Below are 19918 nucleotides of genomic sequence, written 5' to 3'. Positions count from 1 at the left end.
GCACGGCCCGGAATTTTTAAAATTTTGTTGTTTTTATTAATATTGCTTGTATTTTGCAAATTTTTTCAAAAGGATTTGAAAATATGAGCATTAAATAAATATTCTTTCCATTTATATGATCTTCCATTAATAAAAGTTTTAGAAAAATTTATATCGGCCCGGCACAAATTATTATATTTTACGCCATCGGATTTTTAAAATAATACCATTTCCAGATCGGGTCTTCAGGTCTCTGATATCTCCTCCTAGAATAAAGTTATAAAATAACCTATTCTAACATTATGAGTCAACATAATAATGGTTTTATTTTTTGTTTGCATAATACCTTATAAATCACAAAATATTTTTTAATTTTAAATAATATTCAAAATAATATTTGCTATCTTTATTCACATACAATTTTGATAAAGGTATAATAAATATTTAAAAAAATTGCAATTGTTTAATCAAAATTTAGCATAATAACATAAATAATTGAATCTCGATAAAACAAATATGATATTTATAGATATTTGACTTCCAGAGTGAGCAATTTGATGCACTAAAAATGGTATAAATAAAAAATTATAGATTTTATAACTTAGAAAAAAGTATTAGGACATTTTAAATAATAAAACCTTAAATATTATTATGTTTTTGGGGTCTTTGATGAGAACAACATATGTGGCAAAAGGTTTTGTAGATGTTGCACTTTTACTAATACTGATCCAAGACGGCCAAAAACGCGTTTCGGGAAAAAATGATGTGCTCGTTAATTTAGCCCTAAAATTGTCACCATCAATCCAGATATCTAGAGAAAATTATTTTTTGCAAAACAGGGAATTTTTTTTACTGGTAATAAGAAATCAATTAATCGTTAATACCTAAAATGGTATTTGGGAAAATCCTAATCAATATTTCAATACGGCATTTTCCAGGCTCAATATCAAAAGTCATATCACCCACTGTTAAATAAAATACGTATATTAATTTAAGACTTAAAGAATTAAAACGTTAGATTATAAATATTAGATAAATAAATTCTTCCAATCATGATCCTTAGGTTATTACTTATTCACCCAGTGGTATAGAAATTGCCAAGTTTTATCTAGGAAGGGAGTCGGAGGATATTTAGCTAATTTTTAGGTATTCGATCGGGGCCAGCCTATGGAAAGTTATGATTTGGCATTTATGTTTTATAAATTTCTTACCCGTGGTTATTTTTATCTTTTTAAGAAAAAGTAAGTTACGGTGAAAAGGAAAACAATTGCAAGGATTAAGCGATTATTATTGAGGTAAACCTATACTATTCCCTAAGTAGGGGAGATCAGGGATCATGCGAACCCTAAAAAGCAAATGTCAATAAAATTAAAACTACTTGATAATATTGAATAAATAATATTTTTATTCCACTTGCCATGCATAAAAATAATATTTAAAAAAATATATACTCATTAACGATATTAATTTTACTGAAAAAAATATTTGGGAATGGATGAGCTACACCCGGGGAAGGATAAGCTTTCCAAATGCTCTTTTAAGCTGCTAATATTAATTATTTTTTAATATAAAAATGATATATATATTATTTCTCTACCACTTTATTATATAAATGAGGCATAATGGAAAATAATTATATATTAGGGAAATTATTGACAATTTAAATAAATAAAGAATAGATTAAAACGATAGGATACATGCCAAAAAAAGCAAATTCCATAAACATTTTGCTGCATTTATTAAATTTAATATATTTTCTCTCACTTTCTTGAAAATTTGTCTTGATCACAATTTTAAATATTGTTGTTTCGTTAATCTTGATTTATATATTTTTGCTGTTTCTAACCTAAGTTTGTTTTCTCCGTAACGGCTAGTAAGGACGGATTTTCATTAAATTTATTAATGATCTCTACTTTATTAGTTGTTTCTTTTTTCTAATATTATTTCTTACCATATTCAAATTTTATTGAGCAAAAATAAGTTTTAAAAATAACACAAAAAAGCTCATATGAACCTCTGAAAAGTAGTTCCAGATCCTCAATATCTTTAAATTTTAATTTTATGGTAGTTTAAACATGCTTTTTGTTCAAATAAAGAATGATTTTAGATAGAATAAGGTTTAATATTTTATATAAGATAGTTATTGGATAATTAAAACCTTTATTAATTATTATTTTTGATAAATTTCAGAATTCATCTTCCCACAGTCCGTAGACAGAAGGATTGGGATGGGCCAGTAATAGCAGTTGAAACTTTTTTATACAGCTTGCAATCTAATGACCGCACTCTATTCACTTCCCTGATGATTGATACGGGACTTGAGTTTCTTAACAAATCATTCCCTAAGTCAATCTCTCTCATAGAAACAAAGATCAAAAAATTTATACGAACTTATATTTTTAAACATTCTCAAATTTTTATTTTTTATTATTTTTTAAAATAATTGTATTTTATGTATGAACACTAATTTGGAATCAATTTTTTTTTCAGTAATGATAATACGCGAAAGCAGGCGCGTACGCAGGAATTTGATGTGGGGGGGGGGGGGGGGGGATTAAATATTTTAAGAATAAAATCATTGTTATTTCAAGCATACATTTTTTTAGGACTAGTAACTATTTCTAATACCGAATTATAAATTAATGTGAATCATAAAAAATAAATATATAAACCGGCATATAGAAAACTGTAAAATAAATGTGAGTTAAAAAAATATTAAACGAATATAACCGGCGGCATATAAAAACTACAAAATAAATGTGAATTATAAAATATTAAGTGGATATAACCAGCATATAAATCATTATAAATAAATGACCCAAAATAGAAATTTAAATTTTTTGAGCTTTTAAAATTTATATATAAAGTATAAAAATTTAAATGTTAGAAATATAAATTATTACAGAAGTTTCTTAGGAATAATTGTATTTTGTATGCAATAACTTAAAAAGTATTCATGAAAAAATATAATTAAAAAATAAATCGCACAAAAAATATTATTAAGAAGCATATTATAAATTTATAATGTAAAATCCAATCTTCATTGGGATTGGGTTAATTTTTCAATTATCTCATCCGTGCTTGGCATCAATTGCCTATGAATATTCAAAATATTATCATTTGTACTCCTTAGGTATGTTTTTATTCTTCTTAAAGAAGTAAATGTTCAGTACTAATGTGAAAAGTTACTAATATTAATAATTTTAATACATTGGGAAAATATTAAAGATGTTTAAAATTATGCAAAGCATCCATACATTTTTTGGGACTATATCAACCATAGTTAATCTTTTATACAATATTTGGCATTCAGCTAATAAGGCATCATAAGATACTTTAACATCTTCATGAAAAAAATCTGATAAATATTTTATTTATTTTCTATTACCATCTGAAAAAGGTTGAAAAGACGTTTGTAGAAGTAATATCTGCAGAGGCAGACTGTTAAGTGCTGCCTGATGAATTAAAACCCGTTCATTTATTTGGGTTATAAATGTATCTAAGAGAGGGATAAAGACATTTATTTTATAATACTCTTCTACTGACCCTATATTAATGTTAGGACTATGAGCCTGCCTCGCTCAAGTCGAGGGAGACAAATGTTAAACTCGTATAACTCTGCTTTTGACTCAAAAATAACATATAAATAATGAAATTCTTCAACAACATTAGCCCTAATTTCCCTGATTTCTGATAAAATGCTCTCCGCTATTCTCATCGTCTCAATCAAGTCAATGTTATATTTTTGAAAATACATAAAATAGTTGTATAATATACATTCTAATGAGAAAAAAAAAGTATAAGTATTGAATCCAATGATTTGCTTGCTTCTGAATATCTCCTTCGGGCAATTGTGATATTTCAGTAAGCATTAATAATGGACTCTTCTAAATCTATAAAAGCTGTTACTGCTTGATGGCGAAGACTCTATCTCGTTGGACAAGCTTTTTGCAATGTCTTTCTCCTTGTTGGACAAAGATTTTCAGAAATAATTCTGTTTACAGAATCCCCCTAATGTTTTAAATTTTAAAAGACCACGAAAATTACCTTCATTATCATTATTATTGAAATTCAAGCTTCCTGAATCCAAATGGCCACGTAATTCAAGTTCCTGCAATCCACAATATAGTATGGCCTCAATAGTTAGCTTGATCTTACATCTATTTTCTTTTGCTATTTTAATCCTATCTTTGTCAATATGTGATAAAATAGATATCATATCCACACAATTTATTTGAAGAAATAATAGGTTCCCAGCGTTTGTGATAATTTGTTTTTTGATGATTGCCAAAAATTTCTCCAGCATCTTTGTACATGTTGACTTACCTAACAGGACTCATTCTTGCGATAAGCTCCATTGTCTCATATTGAGAATTCTAGCCATAACCTAGTAAAATTGCTGTTTTAAAATTTTAACTTTCAATTAGCACATAAAGTTTGTGGATATTGAAATTTGAGGAGTGAAATATAAATAAAATATATTATTAAATATAATATTTATCATAGGTATCTTTTATACATTTTTAAGGAGCTTATGTCTAGGCTAATTATAAAATGTAATAAAATTATTTTTACTTTTTTGTAAGATGACTAGGATTTTTCATCAACAATATGTTTAAAAAAATTTCTTATGTCCATAATTATTATTTGACTAGAAATTTGAAAATAATAAATAAATATTACGCCAAGAAAAACTTGAAATCGAAATTAATTGATAAAATAACTTAGTAAACGAATGTGATAAATAAATGTAATTAAATATATACTTAAAAAGAAAGAGAATGGAATAAATATTATAAAATATACAACTGAATATAAACAATAATATTTTTTTAAATTTATCCGGCATCTGCATTTTTTAGCTTGGGGGGGGGGGGTTGTCTCCTTGCTTCTTCCCGCTGCGTATGCCCCTGCGCGAAGGTGTATTGTTTTTATACGACGAATTATTATTTTTTTAATATTTAAAAATAAAAATAAATATTTTTATGGAGGGGTTTCATCGAAATATCAATATTTAAAAAACATGACAGGAGGGGCAACTTTTACCCTAGGTCATTGCATGCATCTTTCGAGAGATTATTTTCTATTTAGAAATTATATTCTCTATTTTGAACAAAGTGTATATTTTATCTAGTTTTATAAAATTTTGATTATAATATAACTATAATTAATAAAACATACGTTTTAAATGTAAACAAAAAATAAAAATATCAATTCCGTGTGTTAAAGGAACTAAGAGGGTAATGGAGTGTTTCAAACACTTGTAATTCTTTAGATTTTAAATTGATTTGTTTGAGGGAAATGGACTCGTTTTCAACCCCCGTTCTTATTTAAATTTATTATCCCAATTGATTTAAAAATTTTAGGGATTGGGGACCGGGGTTCCACAAAACACTGAAGATTAGAGTTATATAAATGCCTATATTTTTGCATTTTTTAATTTCTTGGAGTTCAAGAGGTCAGAGTTTCTACTGGCGGGAAATGAGGTAGCACATGACACATCCCAAACAAGTCTTTGCCGCTGATCCAAGATGTTAAAAACATGCCATTGGGACGCTTACTATCATCATTTAAAAAACCTAACAGCTCCAAACTATAGGAGAAATCGGCAGAAATGAAAGATTTGTTGATCAACCTATTTAGATTGTCATATCGCAAAGACGGCTGATGACCTTAAGGCAAAAGAAACAATGCCTAGAAAATGGTTTAACTTGATTATTGTAGGCAGCATAAATGTCAACAGACGGGATAAGACAACCTAGCCTATTACCATTGATAATTTGAAACTCATCCTTTGTGAGTAACATTTCCTTTCCAACTCAGGATCGCGTCTAGCTATGGCCGTTAGAATTTTTTTGCGTTTTTGAGTAGTTGAAGGTTAGTTAGATCGAAACACAAAAGTTTTTCAAATACACATTGAAACATTGGAACTATGAAGTTCTTTAAATGGTTGAAACGGGATGATTGGACCCTTGGAGAACTAAAGTAAGGCAAGATTGTTTGGCATAAGCTAAAAGTGGATCGTTCAACTCAATAAACGGAGAATTAGAGTCAGATATCCATGAAGAAAGAAAACAAGCATTTGCCATTAAATGAGGAGGGGGGGGGGGGGGTTGTAAAAATCCAAGTTCTCCCTGGTATACCGGCAAAGAGGCAAATAACCAATAAAAATAAGAAAACTTTAGGACTAAAAGGGATTTGATGAAATATTTAAATTTTAATTCGAAGGACTTAAGGAGTGAATTATATTGGAAAGCCGTAGAAGATTTAAAGATGTGTAAGAATTTTGGTAAGAAAAATAATTCTTTGGTGAGGAAAAAATATTGAAGCGTGGGAAGATGAGGAAGATTCTTTAGAGAATTAAAAGGAGATTGAATCAAATTGTCAAAAAAGCTTTAACAAAGGAAATTGAAAAGCTGATTGGAGAACCTAAAAAACAGAGTTTCTTGTGCGGAATGATTTTAAAGTCTGGGGGAGGTATAATATCCTTATTGTTGGGGGAGGATAACACGCTTTTTCTATTTAAATAATGGCCAATTTTCGAAGCTTCAATTTCAATGTACTCGATAGCCAGGAAATTCTAATATTTGAAGAAATGTTGTAAGAAAGAGGATAAAAATGAGCTCCTATGAATGCTGTTGAAGGGATTTCTGAAGTTTAACTTGTAGAAAATCTTATCCGCTTCAGTGTTTATAAAAATACGCATTACATGTGAGGCTACTTCGTACCCCCCTCTAACTCCAATACCTAACTAAGAGGGAAATGGAAGGAAACTGGTTTTATTACGGATCATATTTACTATAACCTTGGTGATTAATCGATGAAAAAATGACCTATGGCTATAAGTCTAATACCATCAAATTTGGTTAATGAAACAAGACGTGCACCAAAAAGAATATGGAGTATATCAAGGCATTGAACTAAATAAACAAAAACACCTGGTCTAAACCCGTCTAAACCACCTGTCTTCCCTTTTTTAAAAATCACTAAAGAACTTTATCACAGGTAAAAGGAAATAGGAGAAAAGCCATGCGGGTGAATGTTGGAAGGGGACGCCAATGGATGTTTTTTGAGAAGTTGTTGAAAAATAGTAGGGTTGATAGAAGAAATAATATCATCAGAAGTCAATATTCGGGCAGCACCACTAATATCTCCATGGTCTAATTTTTCAGAAATCAATTTTCTGCGGAATTTATGGTTTAAAGAGGGAGGAGTAGAGAACTGCAAAGTAATTTTTTCGCAACCCGAGCCCGACCCGAGCCCGAATTTAAAATTTTTTTTTGTCCGAGCCCGACCCGAGCCCGAGCACACATTTTTTAATCCAACCCGAGCCCGACCCGAATAAAATTTTGCAATTTAAGTTTTAATATTATAATAACCAAAAAAAAATTTATGTGTATTTATTCAGTTCAGCCACCTTAAATAAAAGTTTATTTGACGGCCATAATCTATTCAAGATATATATTAAGTTGCATTTTATTAAATTTGTAAAAAATATTATAAAACGATTAATATACAAGCGAATTTAAAAATTATAACGATTATATAATAAGCATCATTTATGCGAGGCGATTAACTAATCTAAAATGTAATGATACATTCCGGAGTTTATAAATCCAGTCATCAAAATATAAGAGATTTATGGAATAAGGATGGATTTGGTGTTGATATATTTAGATATACTATGAATATAAATAGATTCCAATTTCTATTGAAAGTGTTTAGATTTGATGATATGAATACAAGAAATACAAGGAAAGCACTTGATAAAGCCACACATATTAGAGAAATTTTTGATATTTTTAATGATAATTGCAATAATACTATTCTGTTAGACAATATGTTACTATTGATGAAATGCTTCCTGCATTCAAAGGAAAATGTCCATTTAGGCAATATATGCCAAATAAACCATCAAAATATGGTCTGAAAATATATGCTCTAGTTGATTCTTACTGGCAAAATCAGCCAGAAGGGCCATATAAATTGTCAAACAAGCCATTTGATGTAGTTGAAAGACTAATTCAACCAATTTCAAAAAGTAATAGAAATATTACAATGGACAATTGGTTTACTATCTATGAATTAGCTAATTATTTAATATCTTCACATTCCCTAACAATAGTAGGGACTATTAAAAAAAATAAAAAGCAGTTACCTGCATTATTTTTTAATAAAAAAAGAGATATATATTCAAGTTTATTTGGATCAAAGAAAATACTACTATAGTTTCATATATACCAAAAAGGTATAAGAATGTAGTGTTGCTTTCAACACTACATTGTGATAATAAAATTGATGTAACAACTGGTGAATTGTTAAAACCAGAAATTATCTCAAAATTTTACATATTTGATGATTAATATTTTTTTTGATATATGATATTTTTTTATAAAATTTATGTAATTATCATTATTCAACATTGATTTAATAAAATTTGAATTTTTTGAATTTTATTTAGTGATAATAAAATAATTAAAGGAAGTACTGAAAAAGAAAATTTTATTTCAGTAATTTTAGGAAAATTTGTCTAACTTTTTTTTGGAAGTAAATATTAATCTAAGATTTTGTATTTATTATCTCCAATATTTTTTAAATATATACTCAAAATTTTAGATCTCAATTTTTAATATGTTTTGAGATATATCTAATCAAAATTTGGGGTAAAATAGACCCCACCTTTGTAGTTAAGGGAGTTTTTTCTACCTTTGTAGTGAAGGGTTAAAACAAATGTTAAAAAAGACAATGTATAGGCTAGATAAATAATAAATAAAACTTACATAAAATATGTCTTATCTTGTAATTTACGAGAAACACAATTTAGTAATAAAATAGTTTGGTATCCGGTTGTTAGGTTTATAAAATAATAATTAATAATGACATGACATGTTAATATGATTGACATTTTAATCCTAAAATGTGATAAATATTAAATAATATGATTTTATAATTAATATTATAAATTATACTAACTATTTAAGATATTAATAATATTATATATATTTTCGGGTCGGGTCGGGTCGGGTTTTCTGGTCGGACAGCTTTTACAACCCAACCCGAACCCGAGAAATTTTTTTTTGATGTCCGAACCCGACCCGAGCCTCGGGTCGGGTCGGGTCGGGTCGGGCTACGGACAGCCCGTGCAGTTCTCTAGGGAGGAGTAAATTCACATAATGGCATTATCAAAATTAAACACCTTTACTTTAATTGAGGCTGATAAATTATTTATTTTATTTTGGGTTTGACTAGAACTTGAAAAAAACACCAATCATATCTGACCATAAGGGTGTTGAGGAGAAATATGAATTCAATTATTTATAAGATGTGAGGAACTTTGAAATCGATTCCCAAGCTGCTATAGAAATTCTAGAAGGAACTGGGGGCCTATATAATAAGAAATAAATCAACAGAGCTTGGAGAACTACCATCAGGACTGGGGTAAGAGAAGGGAGAAGAATTTTCCAGAGTTAAAGCATGTGGATAAACAATGCTTCCTAAAGTTCCATTTATAAGTGAAATCATTTAAACACACATGGCAAAGCGTTTACCATGATAAAGCTTTGGAGGGGGGGGGGCAAAAAGACATTAACAAGGGTAATGGAATAAAGGGGGAAAAATCAAAATTATAGGAAGAGATAAAATATAGCTAAGGGGTGAGGAATAAGATAAACAAAACCATAAAACATGTTATCTTTTTTAAAAAAATGTAAAATAAGACCAATGTTGGGGAAAAAAAATATGCATGAAGTATAAAAAGTATTATTAAAAACAAGAAAATAAAAGGAATTAAGGCGGTTGGTAAATTTTAAAAATTTTTTAAAAAATAATAATAATATATAGAGGTTATTTTAACGAATATCTATCAGTTTTGGGCTATGGACAAGTTGTGAAGTTAGGGTGAGCGGAGTAGATATCAATTAAACAGTTCTCGGACATATTGTTGTACTTATGGAAGAAGGGTAGGGGGAAGAGTGAATACCAATTAAACTGTCAATTTGGAAATACTGTACTTAGGAAGAAAATAGTTAGTCGCGGATATGGAGAAGTTGAGAGCAACCAATTTTGACGAATTTCAAAATTGATAAATTATTGTTTATTTTTTTTAAGAGCGGGATAATATAAAGGTGGGGAACGGAGAATATAGGTTTATGGGGCAATAAGAGCGAAATGAATAAATCTGTTCTTTTCTTAGTATTCGTTCGAGAGGTTAGGGGAATTAAGTGTATCAATATGCGAAGACGAAATTATAATAAGTTACCTATATAATATGTGATGCGTCTAATGAGAAGGTAGGGAACAAGAAATATGGGTATATGGGACAATTAAAAAAAGTAAAATATATAAGCCTCTTCGTAATATTAATTCTTGGGGTTGGGGGGACTGAATCAATAATCCGTGATTATAATTATAATAAGTTACCTATATCAGAGATCGAAGATTTAAATATAAATTGTTATATATAATTTTATAAAGTGATACATGTGAAGATGAAATTATAATAAGTTACTGTTGGATTATGCAAAGTATATTTATGGAACAAAGATAATTTAAATGATGGATTTTATTTTATGCAAAACAAATTTTACTTTTTTTTTTATAGTTTATGTAACAAGATTAATTTAAATGATGGATTTTATTTTATGCAAAACAAATTTTACATTTTTTTTTATAGTTTATGTAACAAGATTAATTTAAATGATGGATTTTATTTTATGTATTTATTTCTTCCAAAAATTATTATTTTAATATGTAAATACATATAATGTTTTATGGCTATATAAATAGCTAAGAAAAATTGTTTTTTCACACACATACAATCGGATGACATTTTGAAAATAAAATTAATAAAAAAGGAAAGAGTTAATAAAGAAAAGGTACTCAAGGAAAGATTTAACAAACCTTGGATTCTTAATTGCTCTCCCAATACTGATTAAACACCCTGAGTTAAGTTCGGATTTATAACAATTTGGACCGAAGTAAATCAGGGCTTGTTAGATATTCACGTAGGAATTCAAAGGTAAAAACAAATCTATTTTATGTTATGTAAATTATTATTACTTTTATTTATTATAGTAGTAATTTTATATTTATACAATTTTTTTAAATTATTTAAAATTATTTTAATCAAGTGGTTATTGAGTACACTTTAATGTATATTACGCAAATAAATTTATTAAGTTTAATACTTGAAAATATAAGTATAATTATATTTTTGGTGCTAATTTTAAGTTTCACGTTAGGTTTAATTATAGGAAGAAATACGACTTACGTTAAGATAGAGATTAAAGAGTTAGAAAATATTAAGAATATATTAAGAGAGGAAGATAAGAAAAGAAATATAAACAACTTCATACGAACGGATAATTACAGACAAATAATTTGCTATAGTTGTGGTCAGCCGGGCCACATGTCGCGCCAGTGTGAGATAACGAAGAATCTAAGATGCGCGAGGTGTGGCAAGAATGGCCATGTGGCTATAAGTTGCAGAGTAAACAATTCAATTGTAAGGTGCAATAATTGTGCCCAAGAAGGACACACACAAGAAAATTGCAATAAATGACTAAGAGAGAAATATTTTAATTTTAATGATAAATTTTGTAATGATAATAATTTTTCTAAGGATGATAATTTTAATTCAGGTAAGAATAAATATTTTAATGTTAATGATAAATTTTGTAATGATAATAATTTTTCTAATGTTGATAATTTATTAGAAAATAAGAATAAATATTTTAATTTTAATAATAAATTTGGTAATAATAGTTTTTCTAATTTTAGTTCAGGTAAAATTAAGCATTTTAATTGTAATGATATATTAGATCATGATAATAATTTTGTTAATGTTAATAATTGTAGTAAAAATAAGTATTTTAATTTTAATAATGATAATTTGGATAATGTTGATAATGCTAGTGCAAGTAAGAATAATTATGGTAATAAGAACGAGAAATTTTGCGATGATAAAAAGTGCTTTAACGTTGATAATTATAATTCAAGCGATATTAATAGAAGTGATATAAAGATAAAAAGTAGAGATTTTGAAATATATAGAATTAAAAAGGCAACTAGGGTAGACGTACTAAAGATGGAATTAGACAATTTTTTAATGAAAAATAGATGCCCTAGAGTAAAGATAAACATGGAGGAAGCAGAAATTTGTTTTTTATTAGATACAGAAGCAGAAATTAGTTTAATAAGTATAAAGGATTTTATGAGATTTTGGCCAGAGAAAGAATTTGTTACAAAAAAGATAAGAGCCAAACAATTGGATGGTAGCACGGTGAAAATTTTAGGGTATTATAGGGTAAGGTTACCAAGAGTTAATAAAAGTATAAATTTGTGGATAACGACGTTGAAGATTGAACCGATTTTAGGATGGTATGATATAAGAACGTTAGGTCCAGTTTATAATTGGTGGAAATTTTTCGATACTATCCCTGTAAGTAATGATGAAAATAGTGAAATGATAGATTTCGATAGATTTAAGTTACCTATTATAGAGGATAAACAAGAATTAGTTCTCGATAAACTTAGAAATCGAACACCAGAATTTTTGATTAAATATAGAAGCAACTTAGAAGAAAATAAGAAAACAAGAGATACAAAGACAATAGAGGTAAATTCAGTCGAAATTAAACAAGAAATTAATAATATGGTAGATCAGAATGTTGTTGAAGATATTGTTGACAAAGAAATAAAGATTATTTTGAATAGGTATAATGAAGTCTTTAAAGAAGAATTAGGTACTCTGAAAAATTTTGAAGTAGATATACGATTAGAAGAAAATTATAGGCCTAAGTTTTGCGGCATAAGAAGATTACCGTTTTCCTGGATAGAAGAGATAGATAAAGAATTAGATAAATGGTTAAAAGACGGAATAATAAAACCAATAGTGCATAGTGAATGGGCAACACCTTTAGTGCCCATAAGAAAACCAGATAACAGTTTAAGATTGTGTATAGACTATAGAGTAACAGTTAATAAGTGCGTAATAAATGAAAAGTATCCACTACCTAGAATAGAACAACTGCTAGCGAATTTAAGAGGAGACACCCTGTTTTCAAAGATTGATTTTTCGAATGCTTATTTGCAAATTAAGGTGAGTGAAAAGACAAGTAAGATACTAACGATTACAACTCATAGAGGTTTGTTTGCATTCTGCCGATTACCTTTTGGTTTGAAAATATCAGCGCCAATATTTCAAAGAACGATGACGGCGTTATTTCAAGGAATAAAAGGAATAATGTATTATTTAGATGATGTTTTGATATCTGGTAAAACAGAAGAAGAACACAATTCGAGATTAGTTAAAGTGTTAGATATTATATTAGAAAATGGTTTAAAAGCTAATTTGAAGAAGAGCGTGTTTGGAGTAAAGGAAATAAAGTATTTAGGATATGTTATAAAGGGAAATGAGATTACGCCAATTGTAAAGAATATAGATAAGATCATGAATATGCGAGCCCCGAATAATAAAACGGAGGTACAGGCGTTTTTAGGAGCAACAAATTATTATCATCGGTTTGTTCAAAATTTTGCAGAAATTGCTACACCGTTGTATGATTTATTAAAGAAAAATAAAAAGTTTGAATGGGGAGAAGCACAGGAGAAAAGTTTCGCAAAGTTGAAAATAAAGATGGTAGAGAAGCCTATTTTAAGTTGTTTTAATGAGAAATTAAATATTATTTTAGCAGTAGATGCTTCTAATGAAGGTATAGGAGGAGTGTTGTTGCAGATGATAGATAATGTGGAGAAACCTGTTTTATTTTTATCGAGACGATTTAATAGCACTGAGAAAAATCACTCAACGATAGAAAGAGAGGCTTTAGCAGTGAAATTCGGGCTTACGAAATGTAAGGAATATCTGATAGGAAAAAGGTTTTTATTGTATACGGACCATAAGTCGTTGGTAGATTTATTTAAAAAAGAGAATAAGGAACTTATGATTTCACCCAGGTTGCAAAAATGGCTAATTTTAGTTGGTAATTTCGATTTTGAAATAAAATTCAGAGAAGGTAAACAAAATTGCTCACCGGACATTTTATCAAGATTGTTTAATAAAGACATTGAAGACAAAGAACCAGTAATCAATAGTTTAGAATATATAGAAGAAGAAGAAAATGTAAATTGTAATATTATAAGAGCGGTGAGAATAGATACAAGAGAAAAACCTATAACATTTGATATAGTAGATAAGATATCCCAAAAAGATGAAGAATTAATAAGAATTAAAGCTTGTTTAAAAGGAGATATAGAATGGAAAAATGAAGATAAAGCGTTTAAAAAAGTTAAGAGTGAATTAAATATAGAAGACAATTGTTTATTGAGAGGATATAGATTAGTGATACCGAATAAATTAAGAAAAGAAACCTTAAATGTAATACATTCAGGTCATCAAGGCATAGAAAGAATGAAAAATAAAGCAAGAGAATATATGTGGTGGCCTAAGATGAATAAGGAAATAGAAGAGTTAGCAAGGAGCTGTGAAATCTGTTACATGTGGGCTAATGTTCCAGCAAAGAATAAGGAAGATAAATGGCCAAAGACAGACATTCCATGCGAAAGAATACATGTAGATTTTTTAGAATATGAGAAGAAAAGATTTTTTATCATGGTAGATGCAGGTTCAAAATGGATAGATTGTCAGCAAGTTTCAGGTTTATCAACAAGAGTAGCTTTAGACAAGATAAAGGATTTTGTAGGCAAATATGGTTTGATGAAGACGATAGTATCAGATGGAGGTCCAGCGTTTAAAGGTAGAGCATTTGATAAATTTTGTGATAGGTGGAATATTAGACATTTATTATCACCACCTTATTACCCAAGAAGCAATGGACAAGCTGAACGAATGGTAGCGTTAGTAAAGAATTGGTTGAAAAAGGCAAAATATGGAGAAGGTCAATGGTGGTTATCATTGTTAGCATACAACAGTACGGAAACAGCAAAAGGAAAGTCACCAGCTGAAATATTTTTAGGAAGAAAGACGAGATCAGAATTAGATTTTTTAAAGGAAAAAGTGATAAGGAGAGAACAAGCAGAGAGTGAAAGATTTCCAGTAGGAAGTTTGTTGTGGGTATTGTTGTTTGATGGGCCTATTAAATGGGGGAAGGGTGTAATAAGCAAAAATATAGGAAAGAAAAAGGTAGAAGTAAAGATTGAAGGACAAAAAGGAACCTTTACAAGGCACCTGAAGCAAGTAAGGTGTAGAAGCTTAAGGCCTTAGAGGAAATGAGAAATATACGAAGAATTAGAAAGGAATAAATTGATGATAGACATAGTAGGAGAATCATAATTTGGAAAGGAATAACGTGATGATAGACATAGTAGGAGAATCATACGTTGTAGGAAATAAAAGGGATGTTAGACTTAATTAGGAGAGTTATATTTTATAAAGAGTTAGAGAAGAAATTCTAACCTAGTATAGAGAAATAAGAGTCGAAGAATATATATATATATGTGTATAAAGTATTTTATTTAGATGGCCTCCTATGTTAGAGTGGGTAACAAGGTAATGAAGATAGAGATAAGAGAGGTTGACGGTTCAGAAGAATCCAACAAATGGGTAGAAGCCGCTAGGAACGAAGCGAAACAAAGATACGGAGATTGGCTACAAGAAACGCCAACGAGAGGGGGTCGCAGAATAGCGCCGTATAGCACAAGAAGGAGAGTGGAATGCTGGGCGTGCGGGGGTGAACACAAACTTAGGTTTTGCCCAAGTATAGAGTTGACAACGAATAGTAATTCGAATGAACCAGGGAGGAACATGGTAGCATCGGCAAACACGATGGAGTTAAGGGAAGTTTAAAGGGGGGAGATGTTGGATTATGCAAAGTATATTTATGGAACAAAGATAATTTAAATGATGGATTTTATTTTATGCAAAACAAATTTTACTTTTTTTTTTATAGTTTATGTAACAAGATTAATTTAAATGATGGATTTTATTTTATGCAAAACAAATTTTACATTTTTTTTTATAGTTTATGTAACAAGATTAATTTAAATGATGGATTTTATTTTATGTATTTATTTCTTCCAAAAATTATTATTTTAATATGTAAATACATATAATGTTTTATGGCTATATAAATAGCTAAGAAAAATTGTTTTTTCACACACATACAATCGGATGACATTTTGAAAATAAAATTAATAAAAAAGGAAAGAGTTAATAAAGAAAAGGTACTCAAGGAAAGATTAAACAAACCTTGGATTCTTAATTGCTCTCCCAATACTGATTAAACACCCTGAGTTAAGTTCGGATTTATAACAGTTACTTATATCAAGTAATATGTGGCGCGTCTAATGAGAAGGTAGGAACAGAAAAAAAAGGCGAATCGATAATCCGTGCAAAAATGAAATTAAAATAAGTTACCCCGAAATTGAGGATTTAAGAGTGAATTCTGATAAAATTTTATAGGGCCAAGGTTTGGGGAAAAAGATAAATCAATCAGTGCAAAGATAAAATTTATAGTTGATTATTATATTCAATTTCTATTAAAACATCACAGTGTTAAAAAACCGATTAAGATGTATTATTTTTTTATTGAATTATATTTAATAATTTGTTAGAGAAAAATTCATCTAAGGAAAGATTTTCTTTAAAGATCTATCTCATATTTTTAACCCAAGATGTAAAAATAAAACCAATATTTACATATTGGATGAAATATAACCAAGATACGAATGAATTGAAATGAGAAAGAGGCAAGTGACTATTAGGAAATAAAATATCCGATAAAGCGCTGAGGATAGCGCAAAATTTTAGCAATATGGCGCCAAATATTACTTTATCAGTTATAGTTATATTATAATAAAAATTATTTTAGTGTCTAAATAAAAATTATTATATAAAAATGTAATCTACTTTTTATTTATATTATATATTTAATAGATAGGTTAATTTTTACTTATTTATGACCTTGATTGGATAAGATAATTATTCACTAATTTTTTAAAATAACCTAGTGAAAAAATGCATTACTAAATAATATGCTATTATTTTATATCGAAATTTAAAATTCAATGTGGAATCATTAGCGTCACTAGAGGAGGGTGTCGCAGGGGCTCGAGTCTCCTAAAAAATTTGAAGAGCGCCCTCAAAATTTTGATTTTTTTATACCACTAAAAGAAAGATTATGTTAGCTAAAAAAAAGGTAGTTTTAGATTTGCTAAAAAAAAGGTAATTTTAAAAATAATTTTTGAGCCCCCTGAGATTGTAAAGGCTAGTGACGCCCCTGTGTAATTATAAATTATAAGACAAAAATCATTTTCTCAGTTGGGAATTGAAGGGAGGTTCAATATTCACCATTCACATTTTTAAAAAATAGTTCTGACAAACCACTTTTATAGCGAAAAATAAATAATTTCCGCGATCTATATCTTTAGAATTTAAAATCATACTTTTCTAACCTTAACCTAAGTACTGACTCTAGATTATATTATAAAATTATAGGAATTAAATCAAACTTATGGATAAAGAATACGACTCTTGTTTAATGTCTTCATAATCCCCAGAACCGGAGTCAACAAAGTAATCTTTATGCTTAAACTTGCAAAGAGACTCATTTTGTCTATAGACCATTAACGATTCTATATATTTTTTTCCCAAAGTAATAATATTTATAAAATATAAATATTAAATTTTAAATAGAGCTAAAGCTGACTGATCGAAAATTTTGAAAGAGAAAAAAAATTGGATTTTTAAAATAATTAATTTTATCTTTTTTCATTGCGTTATAATTTAAATATACTATATATATTTTTTTTCTATCAATCAATTTTTTTAGACACCGTTTTGTACTTTTTTAATCACCGGATAATGCTATCTTTGTTTTAAGATTGATATTTTGGCTGAGTCTCTAGTTGTGGGCCAAAAGCAAGGAGCGAAAATCTTTGGGCTCGATCAAATATTTTCTACAAGGTTGAGGCGTTTTATAGGCTTTAACTTTAGAGGAGTGTATTAAATCGACTTGAATGAAGTTATTTATTAACACTATAAAATATTTATATGTATCCTATTTACTATCTCTATGATGATATGCCAAACTTATATTTTCCATTTATTATATAAATGTCTCATTTACATCCAGCGCTCCCGTAGATATTTTGCTTATTTTAGGGGAGCTTATTTTTGATGAGCACGTTTTTTAGATGCAAAAAAGTTAAATAAAAATTTATTAAGCTCAAATTTTTATAAAAAAAAATTTTTTTTTGGTACAAAATAAGTATTTTTTTTCAATGCAATATTTATTTACATTTTATTTCATTTAAAATTTTGGCATTTATTTATATAATATAAAGATTATATTTATAAATAATTTATAAATTACAATGTAGTTACTTTTGAAATATACTATTGTAACTAGTCAAAAGTTATCTTTAAAAAATATCATAGATGTAACTTGTAACTATAACTAGTTACTTTTTCAAATGTAACCTTTAACAACATTGATCAACACTATGCTTTGTGCTTTGTTTGCTAAATTATTTAAAAATATATCATATCGACACGTTATATATTTGAAAACAATGTCAATTTTATTAAATATTGTTGAAAATAATCATATGTACAATTATAGTTAAAATATATATAAATAAAATTTAATATTTCGCAACAAGCTCATATTTATTATAAGGTCAACGATAATGTGCAGCTTTATAAGCCTACCTTCTTTTTTGTTTTTAAATTTTAGGAATTGCTATGAAAATTATAAATATATTTTTACATGAAATATATTTAAAATATTTAAATCAGAAACCTGCATATGTCTAAATTTTAGGCCCATTTTTGATCATTTTTCGGCCAGAATTTAAAGATTTGCTATTTTTAATAATTTAGCTGTATTTTGAAAACTGTTTCAAATTAAAATTGAAAATATGAGCAGTGAATGAATATTAAACCGTCCATTATATGATTTCTTTACATTTTCCAACTAATTCATTTAATTTAATTTTTTTTTAATCGGTCTGCCTTTAGACCTAGTCCTCTATTTTTATAATACCATTTTCGGGGCGTTTTGGGTCGAGTTTGTTGTAAATTGACTGAATTCCTTACTTAATTAAACTTATATGATCATTTTATTATAATTATAAAAACTATGATAGCATTATTGTGAATGAAATATCCTTGTCTCTTCATTGGTATATTTAGGAGGGGGGTGGGGGGGGGGGGGTTAACTGGCCTTTTGACCTTCACCCCGAATTTATCTATATCATAAAACTTTGAATAAATTTAAAAGAACAATGAGAAAGAACAAAATAAATTATTTGCAAGAATTTTATTTTTTAATGCCTTTTTTATTATATATAATTTTATTTTCTAAAATAATTTTAATCAAAATGAGATTTATTTAAAATCTGTTTTCCAAAATTATGAATATACTGAATACTTAATATAAGTAATTTAACTCCTATTTTTATAAAATATTTGACTTTTCCAAAATAAAATCCTAGATACGCTATTGCATCTCTTTATAGAACTTATAGATGATAATAATTGTTTAAAAATTATCTTGAAAATATCATTAAATCTTACCACACGATGGTAAAACATAGAGATGAATCAGCATAATATATCGAATATTTAACATTTATATATAGTATTCATTTAAATCCTTTCAAATAAATGGATATATTAAATAAATGATCAAAATAAAATAATATAAAACAAACACTAATAAGGAAATAAGTAATAAAAATAAAAATTTATAATTTGTAAAACTAAAGATAACATGATATTCATATCTCTGGTAAAATCCATAAATAATGAGAGGAAAGTTTTTATTTTTCTTAGTAAAATATAATCCACACTCATATCAGAGTGAAAACGAAAGGGGATAGGTTTTTGTTCTTGATTATAATCAATTTTCTTTATATCCGATTTTACTAAATATGTTTCCCTATAGAAATTCTGCATTGTTTTTTAACATTATTTGGA

General features: G+C 28.0%; 1 protein-coding gene across 2 annotated transcripts; it reads right to left on the bottom strand.

Annotated features, from left to right (window-relative positions):
• Window positions 1-446: 446 nt before the first annotated feature.
• LOC135924791 (uncharacterized) lies at window positions 447-19657 on the bottom strand. Of its 2 annotated transcripts, XM_065459897.1 has the most exons (5): window positions 19517-19657; window positions 17449-17571; window positions 864-944; window positions 618-790; window positions 447-541 (listed from the first exon to the last, which is right to left on the bottom strand). In XM_065459897.1, the coding sequence occupies exons 1-5, from the start codon at window positions 19569-19571 to the stop codon at window positions 503-505; spliced, it is 471 nt and encodes a 156-aa protein (XP_065315969.1). In that variant the 5' UTR covers window positions 19572-19657; the 3' UTR covers window positions 447-502. The 2 variants fall into 2 exon arrangements, 1 of the variants encoding a protein (XP_065315969.1); XR_010571408.1 differs by lacking the exons at window positions 17449-17571; window positions 19517-19657 and adding an exon at window positions 8760-8844.
• Window positions 19658-19918: the final 261 nt, after the last annotated feature.

Source organism: Gordionus sp. m RMFG-2023, chromosome 2, assembly GCF_954871325.1.
Source record: "Gordionus sp. m RMFG-2023 chromosome 2, tfGorSpeb1-WG-v2, whole genome shotgun sequence".
Taxonomy (NCBI): domain Eukaryota; kingdom Metazoa; phylum Nematomorpha; class Gordioida; order Chordodea; family Parachordodidae; genus Gordionus; species Gordionus sp. m RMFG-2023.
The sequence above is the reverse complement of the archived record's forward strand: the minus strand, read 5'-3'. Positions and strand labels throughout refer to the sequence as shown.